The sequence below is a fragment of the Lolium rigidum genome, chromosome 2, assembly GCF_022539505.1.
Source record: "Lolium rigidum isolate FL_2022 chromosome 2, APGP_CSIRO_Lrig_0.1, whole genome shotgun sequence".
NCBI lineage: Eukaryota > Viridiplantae > Streptophyta > Magnoliopsida > Poales > Poaceae > Lolium > Lolium rigidum.
This window is the reverse complement of record NC_061509.1, coordinates 91,239,714-91,255,662: the sequence shown is the minus strand read 5'-3', so window position 1 is coordinate 91,255,662 and position 15,949 is coordinate 91,239,714. Positions and strand designations below refer to the sequence as shown.

General features: G+C 44.9%; 1 protein-coding gene across 1 annotated transcript; it reads right to left on the bottom strand.

The window, feature by feature from the left end:
- Positions 1-8,753: 8,753 nt before the first annotated feature.
- LOC124689964 (ethylene-responsive transcription factor ERF038-like) lies at positions 8,754-9,506 on the bottom strand. Its single transcript, XM_047223414.1, has one exon. It carries the CDS (start codon positions 9,504-9,506, stop codon positions 8,754-8,756), a length of 753 nt encoding a protein of 250 aa, XP_047079370.1.
- Between the last annotated feature and the right edge of the window lie 6,443 nt (positions 9,507-15,949).

Below are 15,949 nucleotides of genomic sequence, written 5' to 3'. Positions count from 1 at the left end.
CTCTCCTCCATATCTTCGCGTAGCTTCAGCGAAGCTCCGCGAGGATTCTCCACCGCCACCCGAAACACCACGCCGTCGTGCGCTGTCGATTCAAGGGCTGCCGCTTCCGCCCACATTTGGAACGGGAGGTGGACGTCGTCTTCATCAACAACCGAACGTGTGACCGAGTCCACGCCGTCGTGCTGTCGGATTCAAGAGGAGCTACTACTTCCGCTGCCCGCTGGAACGGGAGGTGGACGTCGTCTTCATCAACAACCGAACGTGTGACCGAGTACGGAGGTGCTGCCCGTTCGTGGCGCCGGAACCGATCATGATCAAGATCTTCTACGCGCTTTTGCAAGCGGCAAGTGAACGTCTACCGCAGCAACAAGAGCCTCATCTTGTAGGCTTTGGAATCTCTTCAAGGGTGAGACTCGATACCCCCTCGTTGCTACCGTCTTCTAGATTGCATCTTGGCTTGGATTGCGTGTTCGCGGTAGGAAAATTTTTGTTTTCTATGCGACGTTATCCAACAGTATCTACCTTGCATAAAAGCAGTCTGAGATGGAAGCACCACATGATCAGCCACTGAATTCAGTCTAATAGTCGCTACTTTGGTAAAAATCTTGAAGCAAACATTTAGAAGACGAATTGGTCTAAACTGCTGAATCCGTTCCGCGTCAATCACTTTTGGTAAAAGAATGATCTCACCAAAATTGATACGGAACAAATCCAAATCCAGTTGACCCAAATGAAGTTCACTAAAGAGATCCATTAAATCTACCTTAATTATATCCCAGAAGCTTTGATAGAATTCCGCAGGAAAGCCATCCGGTCCTGGTGCCTTATTGTGTTCCATTTGGAAAACCGCTTTCCTGATTTCTTCCTCCGAGTAGGGAGAAGTCAGAAGTGCATTTTCCTGTGGAGACACTTGAGGTATATCATCTATCCTGGACTCGTCCATAGATATATCAGATTCCTCAGGGGCACCAAACAGGCCCTTATAATATGATGTAATATAGGACTTTAGCTGTTCATGACCTTCAATCACGCCCTCTTCCTGGACTAGAGAGTGAATGAGTTTCTTTCTGTGCCTGCCATTGGCTACACTATGAAAGTATCTCGTATTCGAATCTCCTTCTAACAAAAATTGGGCTTTTGATCTTTGGTACCATTTGAGTTCCTCCTCCCTTAGTAGACCAGCTAACTTTGCATTGAGTTGACTTTTAAGTTCAATCTCATGCGACGTGCTAACTACTTATATGAGCATGTGCGATACTGCTTGTTTGTGATCTATATAGTCTGTCAATTATCCTCGATATTTATTAGGACGGCCTAAATTAGACATGAAATGTGTTCATTTAGATCCGTTTGATGGCATGGCGGACAACCTTCAAGACCCCTATCGGTTTATCCGGGCCGGTGTCGACTTCCAAAGGCGGTGTTGCCATAGAAGGTATGACACATCGAATTGTGGCAGATGCATCGCCTCCCTGCCAACACGTAGCCTTCCCTACAACCTTTCCCACCATGGCCTCCGGTTCTAAAAGGCCATGGACTGTGGCTCCCCCCTCTCCCCCACCTTGTCCGACAGACTTTTGCTTACCAACCATGACTCGCTGCATGCAAACCACATGGGCCTGACCCATGTCGCGCGTGAGCGTTATACCCGCCGCCGGCCGAGGAGGTTGAGGACGAGACGGCGGTGCTGAAGGTGATGAACGAGTTTGACGAGGACATGGACAACGATGATGCAGAGGAGTTCGTCCATCATCCAACAAGCGGTGAGCAGGCAGCCTATTGTCATCCTTCAAAACTACCGAGGGAGGAGGTGTCGCTCATGCATGTTCTCTCGAGTAGACAAACATGGCCATTTAGGACCTTGTGAAAGAGAACTCCTGCCAGCAGGTTGCGTCTGAATTTCTGACGAGGGAAATATCCAACCGGGTTGGCCCACCAAGGTGAGTCATTGGACAAGGCCAAGGTAGCCCCTGGGCTGCAACTATAGTCGCATCCATGGTAGACTCGCGCACAAGGGTGTGGAGTGATTCACTGGCCTAGTTGGAGACAAGAGATCAACATAGAGAGCACATTGATCATCCAAGGGTAGTTAGTCGACTAGGTCCTTGGCCGACTTGGTCATATCCTGTAAGACCCTAAGCCGAGTTATCTATACAGGGCTTGACTAGAGGTATAAACCAGAGATCACAATTATCCGCCCTTATTCTCCTCTACCGCTTTCAGCAACTTGTATCACATTTGTGAATAAAATCATAGCGGGAAGTAGGTCTTTACCACCACCTTAAGGGCCAAACCTGTGTACATCGTGTGTACCAATATCGTGCAGGACATCCAATGTCGCCATCGGTATCCACATCATCTAACCTACCTTGTGTAGCATTTGTATTAACAATTCATTGATATTTTTAGTTGTATCTCGTTTGCCGTCCCCCGCACATTGGTCGCTGCGAAGACAAAGGTCAAGAAGCCCCATGCACGACCATGTTTTGGCACCACGGCAGAAGTGGTTTTCGAAGAAGAAGCCCCCCACCCCCCCAGCACCCGCACCTTTCTTTGCGGATGTCGTGTAGCCTTTTTTCCTTAAGGTGGAAATGATGGTCCCAAGCCGACCTCGACTACCGACATGGACACCGATGCACTCATGGTGGTCGAGAATATGCCAAGAAGGTAAACAAATAATTTTTACCTATCTTTTGATTGAAATTGTATGCAATTGGACTGGCAATGGCATTGAAATCATTGAATGACACTGTTCGGATGAAACTAGAGCTATTGTGTGCAGATTGTGACAAAATTTAAGTTGATATTGTTGTGCAATTGTGATAATTATTGTGTGGTGATTCAGTTGTGTAGCATAGATAATGTTGATGCCATTGCAAAAAAGTTTGCACATGTGTTTCCGCGAGAGTTTACACAAGAGGAGAGTAAACAAGTGAGGGTTTTGTTAAACCTATTCCATGAAAAGGGAGAGGGACTATTTTATGAAAACGAAGATGAAGCCTTGTGCAATGCATGTATAATAATTGGTATAGATTCGATAGTAGGGAATGAACAATAAAGTTACACCGTTTGGGACTATATACATGAGCTCTACAAGATTCTCCCGAAGGATAAATTTCCTAGGAGTGTTCGTTATCTCCAACATTATTTTCAGGCCATTAACACCAACTGTTTTAAATGGTTTTGTTGCTTGGCTCAAGTTGCTTATACTTATTTGTACCATATTTTTTTAGTTGAACACATGTGAAAATTTATTCATATGAGCAAACCGAAGAAGAAAGGTTGAAAGTTGGGGAAGCTACTCACTTAGCACCATTGTTCGAAAATCCTCCTGCATGATGAAAAATGGAAAAACCGCCCCAACAATGAAATCCCAAACAAAAGGGAGACTCCTTGTAGCTCGGTTGGAGAGGATTTTGTAGTGGACACCGATCATGTTGGATCAAGTTGCCCAACCCCTCTCTCCATGATCAATGGAGATATGCCCAAAGGAAGAAAGAAACCAAAGAACAAGAGGGCAAATGGAGATGAGAGGGGATACTAAGCATCATTGGACAACATGATGGAGGTGATGAAAGACATTTCTATGCAAAGAGCAGAGTTGAAGAACATGGAATTGGAGAAGAGGAGAGATGCCGAGGAGAGGAAGTTGGCGGTCAAGGAAATGACAAGAGGGTTGAGCATGAGCAAAGGATCATGTTCATGGAACCAAGTGTTTTAGATGAGAAGGGCCAAGCATATTGAGAGCTTTGGCATGACGATCTTGGCATCAAGAGGTTACTTTCCAAACAATGGTGGCAATGGCGGTACAATTTTTTTTTTGCAACCGGCAGGAGCACTGTCTTTTCATTAAGCAAGAGGGAACAAAACGGTCCAAACAGTACAAGAGAGGGCATTTTTAGATTAAGGTGGTAAAATGCCCAGAACCCACCATGAAGGACGAGCTACCAAAAAGAAAAACTAATCCGGTTCGGCTGGGATAACCAGGCCGAAGCCATTTATAGCACGATCCCTTTGGAGGATATCCTCGTTTGCGATGCTTGCGACCTCAAGGTAGGTAAGACGTTGTCTAGTGAAAATGCGCCGGTTTCGTTCCTTCCATGCGTTCCTTCCATGGCAGTACAATTTGAGAGTGAACATTCATGCAGTTTTGGTTCGTGGTGTTATTCATGCATCGATGATGAACTAGTCTATGTTACTCTCCACTGTAACTACTCCATGTGTTACAGTTTAACATGCGGGCTCGTGATTTAAGGCAAACTTTGACCGGTAATTTGGTAAAAAAAATACGAATTATATGTTCACAAAAGCTATACCGTTTGATTCATATTTTTTAAAAGGTTTCCAATGTTACAGTTTTGTGACACATAATTTATAATTCTTAACCAAAATAATGGTTAAAGTATTTTTCTTAAACTACATGCGTCTTCTAAACTGATGATGTTTTTTTACCTGCAAGAAAAAACATCATGACCTCACATTCACTTATTCTGATCATGGTTCGAATAAAATCGAGGAACATCCATAGCAACACATGGCAGCTATTGTTTCCGCCAGAAACCAGAATGACATGCGTAAATGTGGCAAGTGGCGCATCCATGAACTCGAAGAAAACGTGTCCAATGATTTGCTCCGCACCATTTCGTTAGTACTACTACCACTTTTAAACTGATTATTACGGTGCACATTTATTTCTCTATGCATCGATATATAAATGCCATAGAGATGTAACGAAACGACCGTGAGACACTTGCCGTGCGCACGTAGAAAAACGCATGACAAAGATTTTGGCCACGGCAAATACAGACACGAGCGCACGGCAAAGATTTGATTCACGGCAACGACGGAAGAGAGCGCACGGCAAAGAAAGTTGCACGGCAAAAGACCAACATAGCGCACGGCAAAGATAGGCTACACGGCAAAGACGCTGCGCACACGGCAAAGCACAAAAGGCATCGCCGTGCACGCCTTTGCCTAGTGTTTTTAACAAACGCACGGCAAAGCAAGTCTTTGCCTAGTGTTTTTAACAAACACACGGCAAAGCAAGCCTTTGCCTAGTGTAAGAGCACGGCAAAGATGTAAAAACTGGATTTCTTCTCAGCTCAAAAGGTGTGGCGTGGTATAGTTATCAACAAACGAACGCTTAGCTCAGTGGCAAGGTTGCACGCTTTCTCTACTCTCCGTCCTAGGTTCGAATTCCAGACTGATCAGTTTGGAGCTTTTTTTTTTAGATAAACCATATTTAGCACACGGCAAAGAAGCAAACTTTGCCGTGCGGCGTCGCACGGCAAAGACCTTTGCCGTGCAACATTGGCGAGGCGCACGGCAAAGAAGCCTTTGCCGTCGATTGCTTTACCGTGCGGTCTTTGCCGTGCGGCAACGCACGGCAAAGCCTTTGCCGTGCATATAAGGCCCTTTGTCGTGCAAATAGTTGCACGGCAAAGAAAGTTTTTCCCGTAGTGAGACTAGTCACAATGGGAAGTATCATACACTAGTATTATGTAGTATATGATACTAGTTTATGATACTACCCCCACAATGCATAGTATCATAAGATAGTATCATAGCATCATTATATTTAATATTTTGTAGAATCTCAATGCAAATATGTGTATAAGATGTGTTTGCCATTAAGTTTTCTAGTTTTACGTGCTATGATACGGTATCATATTATGATACCACTCTCATCTCTCACCTCATTAAATGGTGTGCCACATCAGATTTTTGCCAACATAGCATGCATGATACTACCTATGATACTCCCATTGTGGCTAGTCTGAGCCAGCTGCCAACGGCCAGACAGAGCAGTAACTACCGAAAGGATAGGCTAGTTCGTGTTTCAAACATGCTTAGCAAATATTATTATATTCTCTCTTTGTTTTGCGAATTCAGATCTGCTACTCCACTTGTGATCAGATCACCTTCTCGTTGGTGCTTCTATTTTGACAAGCGTGGTATGTGTCAAGACGACGGTGAAGTCCAATTAATTGTCAAGGCGGAGAGGTTGCAAAATTACTTACTCGACGATTAAATTTATTGCCATATATTTTCTGTACACTATGAAAGTAATTTTTCGAGATAATTTTATCTCTAGGCTTATCCAAAACAATAGTTCATTGAGAACCCGATGGATTATGTTTCGACTATTGGAACATATAGAATTATTCTAACATCGACATGCCTGATATGAATGTTCCCAATCCCATGTGGCGCGAAATGCCACATAAGATAACCATGCACCGCTTTAAAATTAAAGTTGCAGAGTCTGTAACTCTGTATACGTACGTGCAGTTCTAGTGTAGAAATGTGTACTGCAATACTCTCTTTCGTTAAAAATATTATTTGATAAATAGCTCGAGCTAGGTGATCCACTGAATGCTGCTTACACCAGGCATTGACAGGCCGCTCGATTCCCTGGGTGCGTCCTAGCTCCTACTTTGATTTGTTCCACAATCAGTGGTTGAATCGGCGACCTTCAGTTCCCATACATGATGCAAAAGCGATTTGAACTGAATTATGCCTTCCGCTGGGCTCTCGGTGTAATAAATGTGAATTGTGCGTATATATAAGATAAGATATTCGATACCATACGCACTAGAACGCACTTTGGCCAAAACGAACTGAATCGTTCTTCTTCGTGTATGCCTTTTATCCGAAAGGGACCTACTATGTTGTCATTTCGGTCTCTACATCAACTGATACAATTAGTCATAATTTTATTTGTCTGTATGGTTTCGCTTAAAGAAGCAGTTTGGAAAAAAAAACTATATTTTCTATGGTTTTAATCATGCATGCGGCTTTGTTTCTGGTGTGCTTCACGGGTAAGGCAAGAACATAATTAATGTCCTGGTGACGCTCTTCTAAGTTCTAAGTATAGTGGTTTTCTGGCTAACTATAAAAAGGATTAGTTAAATTATTTATGTCATTTGAGACCAATGCTTCTATGGTAGCTCCTATGCATTATAAAATCTTTATTAACCAATAGTAAAGCCAGTTTGTTTGCCAAAATATAGTATATTTTTGACAACCCGTAATAAAACACTCTCTCTCTCGATCTCTCCCTCTTCTTCATATATAGAGGATAGTTCAAATACTGAAAAATTGTCAAACATGAAAATGGCCTCTTCACATATACTAGCAAATAGCCAAATATGTTAACAAATCTGTGATGTTTTGCACTGATGATCAATCTAAATAAACTGTTTTCACCCATCTGTAAGTTGTGTTAAATTTTGTTTAGGCTCAGTGAGAATATATATATCAGTATTGTTTGGGTCAACATCCAACTATGCTCACTCTACATATAACCAATTGTTGTGCAGTAACTTTAGCTAAAATTGCATTGCACGCTTCCAGTGCCGTAACTGAAACTTTTGGCCAAGCAATATTGAACTCCAGGTGACCATGACTTGCAAATTTTGTTTAGCCCTATATAGCTAGCAAAATCAATACTTTTGCATGTGAACGAGCCAATGACTCAGAAAAATTACTGCAAGTTCGTAGAAAGAGAAAACGAATGGATATATCATGGTTCATGAACCGCAAGCATGCATGTCAACCGTACATATGGTCCTGACGCCCTGACATGCACCATCCGAGTAATTAAGCTTTGTGCCGTGGCTTTCGGCGGCAGCTCCATTTTTACACGTTCTATGAATCGTGAGTACACCCAAAAGTTTGTATTCCCTTGTGGTCCGATCCATGGAACTTGCGCAGACAAGGTCCCCCTCTCCTCTGAACTTGGACCAGGCTGATGAGCTCTGAAAGCCGACCGCTGAAAGAAATGGCGCCACACGTCTCAGCGCATGCACACACAACGGCATGCAACTCCCACAAATGTAGTAGCGCTCTCAACCACAAATGTGGTGTTCAATATATGGGATGTGCACAGGACACAGAGATGGCTATCAAGAGTGACAACAAGCAAACAAACAACAAGGCATGGCATGACATGCACGCACTCGAGATATTTCCATGCACCGAGTTGAACGGACTGAAACAGACAATGGTGTTCCTTTCCTTCATCATGCACATGTTGTTTTGGTATATATCTGATATGAGTTGGTACAACACAAGATGTTATGCTTAACAACTAATATACTCATTGTATCTTCAGTGTACACTCTTTCAATCAGTGCAGCAACAGTAACCAAAGAACCAAAGAGTCAGATCAAAAGGCGCTTCGTGGTACAAAAGGCATAGCAGTACAACACGCAGTACTATAGCTTTGCAATAGGAAGTGAAAGCCGTCATTTCTAGTTGCTTTCCCCCACTCCCAGAGTGTGCGTCCCAAGTACTAGGAGTGTAGTAGAGCAGCTAGGAGTCAGGGGTACCACTCTAGTAGTAGTTGCCAATTTCCCAATGTTTTATCCGACAAAGACCATGTCTTTTCATGCATGTTTTTTCTTGATTTGTATTGTGACATTGTACGGCTACGCTTAATTATTGGCGTGCAGGTAGAGAGAAAGAATATATAATGCCAAAGAAAAGTCAAATTCAAAACAGAAGACCCCAATTATACTATGACAAAATGAAAAAAAGGGTAACTATGAAAACGCTACGGAGTCGAAAAAGAAGAGGAAATAAGGAGGAAGAAGTATTGGTTGACCTCTTGATCGAAATGTAAAGTTGCAAATATCTATATATACAGATTTGGAAGAGAAACTGAGGACATCGGATACAGGAGAGAGAGAAAGAGAGAGAGAGAGGGGGATAGAGAAAGAAGCTGTTAATTACCCAATAATATTTAGCAATTACAGGTTCCACAAGAGTGCGCTAACTGACGGACCCCAGCCATGGTGGTCGGCGCCGTCTTGGCCGAGGCCGAACATGTTGTCCTGCGCCGCCGCCGCCGGGGCGTAGCCGCAGCAACCATCTTCTTGTAGCCAGACGGGGTCGCACCATGACTGGTCCGCCAGCGTCACGTCGAGGAACGAGGCCGAGCCGAACATGATCCCCGCGGCGTCCTCGTCGAGGCGCGGCAGCTCGAAGATCGCTTCGAGATCGTCTTCCGCCTCGGAGACGTTCTTGCTGTCCGTCATCGGCGGAGCGGATGGCGGGGGAGACGACAATGCGGTGGTGGCATGAGGAGCCCCGTGGTCATGTAGCGTGGGGACGTCCATCGCCGCGGCGCGGACGGCGGCGGCCTGCACGTCGCGCGGGGCCGCGGAGGCCGGGCGAGGGAGGTAGGCGGCCAGCTCCGGGAAGTTGAGCACGGCGGTGGGTCCCTTGACGACGAGCGCGGCGGCGTCGTGCGCGCGCGCGGCCATCTCTGGCGTGGGGAAGGTGCCGAGCCAGATGCGGGACTTCTTGCGCGGCTCCCGGATCTCCGACACCCACTTGCCCCACGCCCGCATTCGCACGCCGCGGTAGGACGGGTGGCGGCCCCCGTCCCGGGCTCGCTTCTCCGCTCCTCCGCCGCGCCTGGCGCCTCCTGCCGGCGACGCTGGCGGCGAGGACGACGTACCCCCGGACGACGCCGGGCTGGACACCTCCCGGTCCGGCATTTGTTAGCTAGGTAGCTGCTTAGCTCGTGGTGGTGTGTGTAAGGATTGAGCCGAGCTGCGACGGAAGAGCTAGCTGCAGGATGAATGTGAGAGAGGAGGGGATCGTCGAGGGGTGGTTATAGTAGTGGCTGGTGGGTAGTGAGGGGAGAGAGAGAGAGCTCATAGCGACAGGCTGACAGCTCAACGACTAACCCGATCGAGCGAGAGCGCATCTCTCCCTCTGCTTTGGGCTTACTATTTCCTTCTTTCTCTAGAAAGTGTTTTGTACCGGCAGCACTGTTAGTGCAACTGGCTACTAATTAAGGTAGTAGTAGGAGGTTAATGCAACTGGCCACATAATTAAGCCCATGATAGTAAGTACGTACAGCTCCTACTTTTGTGCCCGTTTTGGTACGTAGCGCCAAACTCCACCTACGTACGTACGTGGTCTCAGCTGACCGATACATGCATGCAATACGGAATCTTCTATTCTAATCTTCTAATACAGCTCTACTTCGGAGGAGTGGACGTAGTACTGCGTACGTGCCGTATTGACGAGTGATCGGCGGTTACTTTCTGGTCACTGGTTAGTTAGCTAGGCTTCCATTGCACGTACTGTACGGCCGGGCTTCCTTTTTCCAATTAATCATCAACTGCCGTGGCTTATTTACTGCACTTTACGCTTCATTAATTAGCAACACTGGCATCAAGTCATAACAAAATACTACTAATCCGTACTAAGACCCGCCACTAATAAGTGTTGAAGGTTTTGTTGAAATAAACCCCCGACAATTGCTAAATTTAAGCCACTTATTAAGGATCACAGTGTGAGTAGTAACACTGCAACACATGCCTATAACTTTTCACCTTTATTATTCGAGTTTGTTGAGCATCAGTCGATTTTATGGTCATCATGCGCGCTTCTCTTCCAAATTCATTTGTTCTATATTGTGATTATATATACTTATTTATCCTCAAAAACTGCTTTCATCAGGTTTACATCATGTTGTCTCCTTGACATTTAGCCACTCCCTTAGTTCGCAAATAATTGAACTTCTAGTTTTATGCTAAGTAAAACTACTTTAAATTTCCATCCAAAAAGTACTTTAAATTTAACCAAGTTGAAAGAAAAATATAATAACATCGAGATGGAACACCAATTTAGTTTCATAGTTAAGCATAATATACTTTCGTACAAAATAGACTTGATCTTGTACATGTTAGCATGTTTTCTATAAATATGGTGAACCTGAGAGATGTTTAACTTTGAACAAAACCTGAGCTTGAGATGTTTTGGAATGGAGGGAGGCATATATGTTTATCTTACACATGTTATGTAGTGAACCCTCCATCAACGAATGACTCCATAAGGATGCAAATTTCTCCCACCCGCGGGTAACATATCCGCATGGGCAAGACATGGCCATATTTTTATACCCATAAGTAGTACTATCCATACCTTTCCCATTAAAATTGAAGGAAGGGCATGAGAAAATGTTATACCTGTGTGTATAGACATACCTTACCCTTTATACCTGGCATGTAGACTCGAGGAGCTCCACAAAGTGGATCCCAACCGCCCATCTGCGCAAGGGATGGTTGAAGGAGCTAGCGGTTATAACTCTCGTAATCCTCTCACATCTTTAGCCCCCAATAAGGAATTTTTACTAGGGGGTGTAATGTAACCTCAAGGGGATTGAGGATAGGAGGTGATTTGGTGAAACTATGCCTTCTATCATATCATGTCAACAGGGATGAAAACGGAACAAATACGGGAGAAACCGATTGCTGCTACATTTGTTTTCATTTTTTTTTTTTTGTGGAAGGAAAAAACTGAATATAGAAATCTTAGAAAAAATACATAAACATATACTATCATAAACATATACATAGTGAATATGACACGAACACATAGCGGAAAAAGACATTTATGAGTCTCTCAATCCTCTTGAATACGCTTCAAGTACACTGAAAGTTAACAAGGACTTAAGGAGACCGAAACCCATCATGATGTTGCTCCTCCTAATCCTATACAAGGGAGTCTCTCAATCCCTAGTCTCTATCAGTCGATCTCTTCTCACAGCTTGGTAGTTTTTTTTAACACCTTTAGCTTCATTTGGATGATATAACACTGGGTTAATACTTCTGGTGAAAGTACATCAACAACCTTGTGCGCATGCAGGCATCGGGTGTATTTCTTCGTGAAGGCGTGAATATCACATGCACGGACTTAAGAATGTTGTTTGGCTAATAATAGTTTGATACGGGGTGACCAATTCGCTATTTTGACCATTTTTAAAATCTATTTCTAGCTATATTTCCCATTTAAATGAGTTTGAGCAGATTCTGTAAAAGTAACTCAAATTTGGTCCAATAAAACTGGGTTAATACTTACCTAACTTGGCTTCTATGCATTAGAAATTAAATAAATTGAAAATTCAACAGTTCACTATAGATGGACAAGCCGACAATTCTGACCCTAGTTTGAAAAATATAAAAAGTAAAAAACAGCGCAAAATGTCCTTTTATACCAATTAGTTGCGAGGAACCGTACCAGACTTGAATTACGACGATGGTGTAAAATGTGCCAAAATTCTTGATTCTGTGACCAAGCAGTCTGATCCCCCCTGCCTAAGTTGTAAAATGTAAAATATGAATGTTCACAAATTCTCCACTAGTCATTGACCACTTGTTACACTTCGAGAATTTCTTTGACTTTGTGCATGTTCACATCAACATTTTTTACTCCCAAAATCTCGTCTTCACATGCCCCGCGTCATAGGGTTTTGTTGTTCTAGTGAAAAAAAACATAAGGTGAAGCAAGGACGGCTATCGTGAAGTAAAGGTCATGTCCGAAACAGCCGTGTTGCCGGGCCTCGGACACTACCACGAGTGGCACGGTATTTTTTTGACCGGGTTCAACCTCTGTACGCTTGAGTGAGAGGCTCAGTACTATTGAGGGAGCTTCGGGAGTTGAAGGAGGGCATCTAGATGACACGACTTGCAGTGCCAACTTCAGTCATGATTTCCCTCGAGGGATAGAAATTCAGAGGGATTCCGTTTGAGGAATTGTCCTCGAACTCATTGTCCGAGAGGATCAACTCAAGAGGTTGGTCTCCCACTCGCGGGAGAGATCTTGCTTCATATGAGAGAGATATTACAAGGGATACCTAGGGGGCCTTTTATAGGCTCAAGTCCTTGAGCACCTATACCCTTGGCGGGGAGGGAAAAGCAAGGGCACTCTATAGCTAGTCAATTCTAGGGGGAAAACAAGGGCTTTCTTGTCTTTCGTGGGCCATAACTTTGGTCCATGTGAGAAGAACACTAATGGGCTTTAGTGGTTGTCCTTCTTTTGGGCTTCTTCTTTTTCTTCCCTTCTTTTGTGTTACCGTGGTCTTTTTTCTTCCAGCCGGTGAACACGCCTACAATACCTTTATACAACTTGTGTTTGGTCGACGGTGGCATCATAGGTGAAAGAACATATCCCCTTAAGTGGGTTTTGGTATTTATAACAATGGTTGTATTTAACTAATTATTTGTATAAGAATTTTAGGTCTTTATTGATGATACTTGCCGAATTATTTCCCAAAAGATTGAAGAGATTCATTGGTGTCTTGCTAATTCTATCTTTAGTGACCTATGGATGATTCATGTCATGAGAGAATTATGTGGGATTTATTATAAATATTTGAGGATTCTACAGCTGGGCATTTCTATTTCCAACAATGAGTGTCAAAGAAATAAATGAATAGAAAAATAAATGAAGATGAAAAGGAATAGAAAGAAGAAAGAAGAAAATGTTGGGCGTGGGCGCGGGGTGTGCCCTGGCCGGTGGTACCCCCGATGGCAGGCCGGTACCACCGACAAGCAGCCGCCAGTGGCACCGCTCGGGGTGCCGCCCTTGCTACCGGCAAAGCCTGGAGGGCTTCCAGTATGCCCCGACCCTATGACGGTACCATGGCCGGTACCGCAACCGGTGGTACCGGCCATGCCCAATTGGTGGTACTGGCCACCAAGGGCCGATGGTACCGCCCTACTCCACCCCACAATGGCCACGCCATCTTGATCAGCCGCTCAGCCCGCCGTCCAGCTGCCTTGGCCAGTGGCACTTGGCCACGTCAACACGGGGCCGGTAATACCGGCCCAACCTTGCTGGTACTACCGGCCAGGGAACTTCCAACGTCTCGATCCAGCGTGGGGGGAGCATATAAAATATCTTCTTCCTCAAACAAGTCAACGTTTCCTGCATATTTTCTTGACCTCCATTGCTAGAGGTTCATTTCCCTAGATCTCTCTACTCTCCCACTCAAATATCAATACTTGAGGATTTGGTAGAGGAGATCTAGATCTATATTTCACCAAAGGAATTTGTGTCTCACCATCATTCTTGGTGGATCTTTGTGAGGTGACGTCGAAACTAATCTTCGTGTATAGCTTCGTGGTTACATCTTGGGAGCCTGCAATTCAGTTATGGATGCGTGCTCCAAGCTTTGTGTAAAGGTGCCTCACTAGTAGGGAAATGCTTATAGGCGGAGCTTAGTTCTGTGGCGCACCAGCAGAAATGCGCCACAGAAAGATTTTTTGTGGCGCACGAGAAAGAATGCGCCACAAAAATAAGCTATTTTTGTGGCGCACTCTCGCGCCGTGCGCCACGAAATTATGTGGGGCCCACATCCTGCCACCACCAATTATTAGTGTAGGTATTTCTGTGGCGCACATGGCGTGCTGCGCCACAGAAATAAGTATTTCTGTGGCGCACTGGCTCTGGTGCGCCACAGAAGTAGTTGATTCTATGGCGCACTTGTGCTGGTGCGCCACAGAAATGGCGCCTTCTATAACCAACCGTACCCCCCCCCCCCCCCCGCCCGTACTTCCTCCTCACCCCTCTTCCTCTCCCTACCGCCGCGCGCCGCCGCCTTCCATGGTGAGCGTCGCCGCCTCCTTCCTCCGCGAGGGCCGCATGCCGCCACGCTCCACCCATCCCCGCCACCAGCAGCACAAGCCGCTGCGGCGTGGAGGAGGAGGGGCCGCCGCATGGAGGAGGAGGGGCCGGCTCCGCGTCAAGGAGGAGGAGCCGCCGCGTCTTCCTCCTCCTCCACCCCTGCCATCATCGTCAACCTCCTCCTCCACCCCTACCCGGCCCCTCCCTCTTCCTCTACCCGGCCCCTCCTCCAACAACATCGTCGGTGAGCTCCACCTCTCCCCTCCCCTCCCTCTTCCTCTCCCGTGCGGGCACAAAGTGCTCGACGAAATTACTTTGTCGGATTGAGTGATATGGCTACTGCTTGTTTGCTCTCCAAATTACCAAGTGATGAATATATAATCCATTTGGAGCATCTGCCCCATGCTATATATGTGTATTTGACCATGCTTATGATGGATTTCTTTTAAGGACTCTAGCTAGATTAGAGGGGAAAAAGTTGCTGCTTTGTTGCCTATGATAATGGATCATAAAATGTTTCCCTTTGTTCCCTGGTTGCCTCCTTAATTGATGCCTTATGATCCAAATGACCCAAGTCCCTTGCATGATCCTATTTGTCCCTAATGTTGCTTAAGATGAATAAATTCCCTCTAATCACCATTTGGAGATCAAGACTAGTTCTTGATTTCCATTAGCTAGACTCCAATATTAAAAATGTCTCCCAAATATGGAGACAAACATTTTAACATTACCCCAATGTTATTTCTCTCAAATGGACAGCTTCGATGGTATGCTTGCTCCTCATTGTACTTTATCAATTCCCTACCGATCCTAAGTACCCATGAATATCCGGTGGTGTTCTTCTGCTGTTTAGTTACTTGTCAACACATGTGTTTGCATGTGTGTGTGAGCTGCTTGCAGATGTTTATCCACTGTTGGCCTTTATTCTTGGTAGCTCAAAGTGTCATGCACTTACTGGATCATCAAATGTTTCCCTTTGTCCCTGGTTAATTGCCTCCTTAATTGATGCCTTATGATCCAAATTACTATGGTACCCTGGTTAATGTCCCTGGTTACTACCAAGTGATGAGTAATCCCTTATGGTACCCCAGCTTTGTTTTGAACTCAACTGGGTAATGATAAATTTCTCTATTTCTTGTTGGCTTTGATGAAAATAGAGATATCCACAGTAGGGGATCATGTAAATGAAAGCCATTGTGGTATCCTTTGAAGAAAATGGACTGTTTCTGATGGTTTTAAAAGGCTAGGTGGTGCTAGGTGATTAACTTGGCTACCAAGACTTGTCTCATCTGGTTAGCTGGGATATGCTATGTGTTGTTGCTTGTTTAGGCATATCTATCACTTACTGGATTTACTTGGTTCTTGATTGGCCTCTCTTTGCCAGACATCACTTGGTCTATATACCAAGTGATGAATAATCCCTTTGGAGCATCTCGCTCCATGCATGCTATGTGTGTTTGAGCATCTTGACTTATGTCACCATGGTTGTCTGGTTTGTTGGTGTTTTTGTACTTGCCGATGA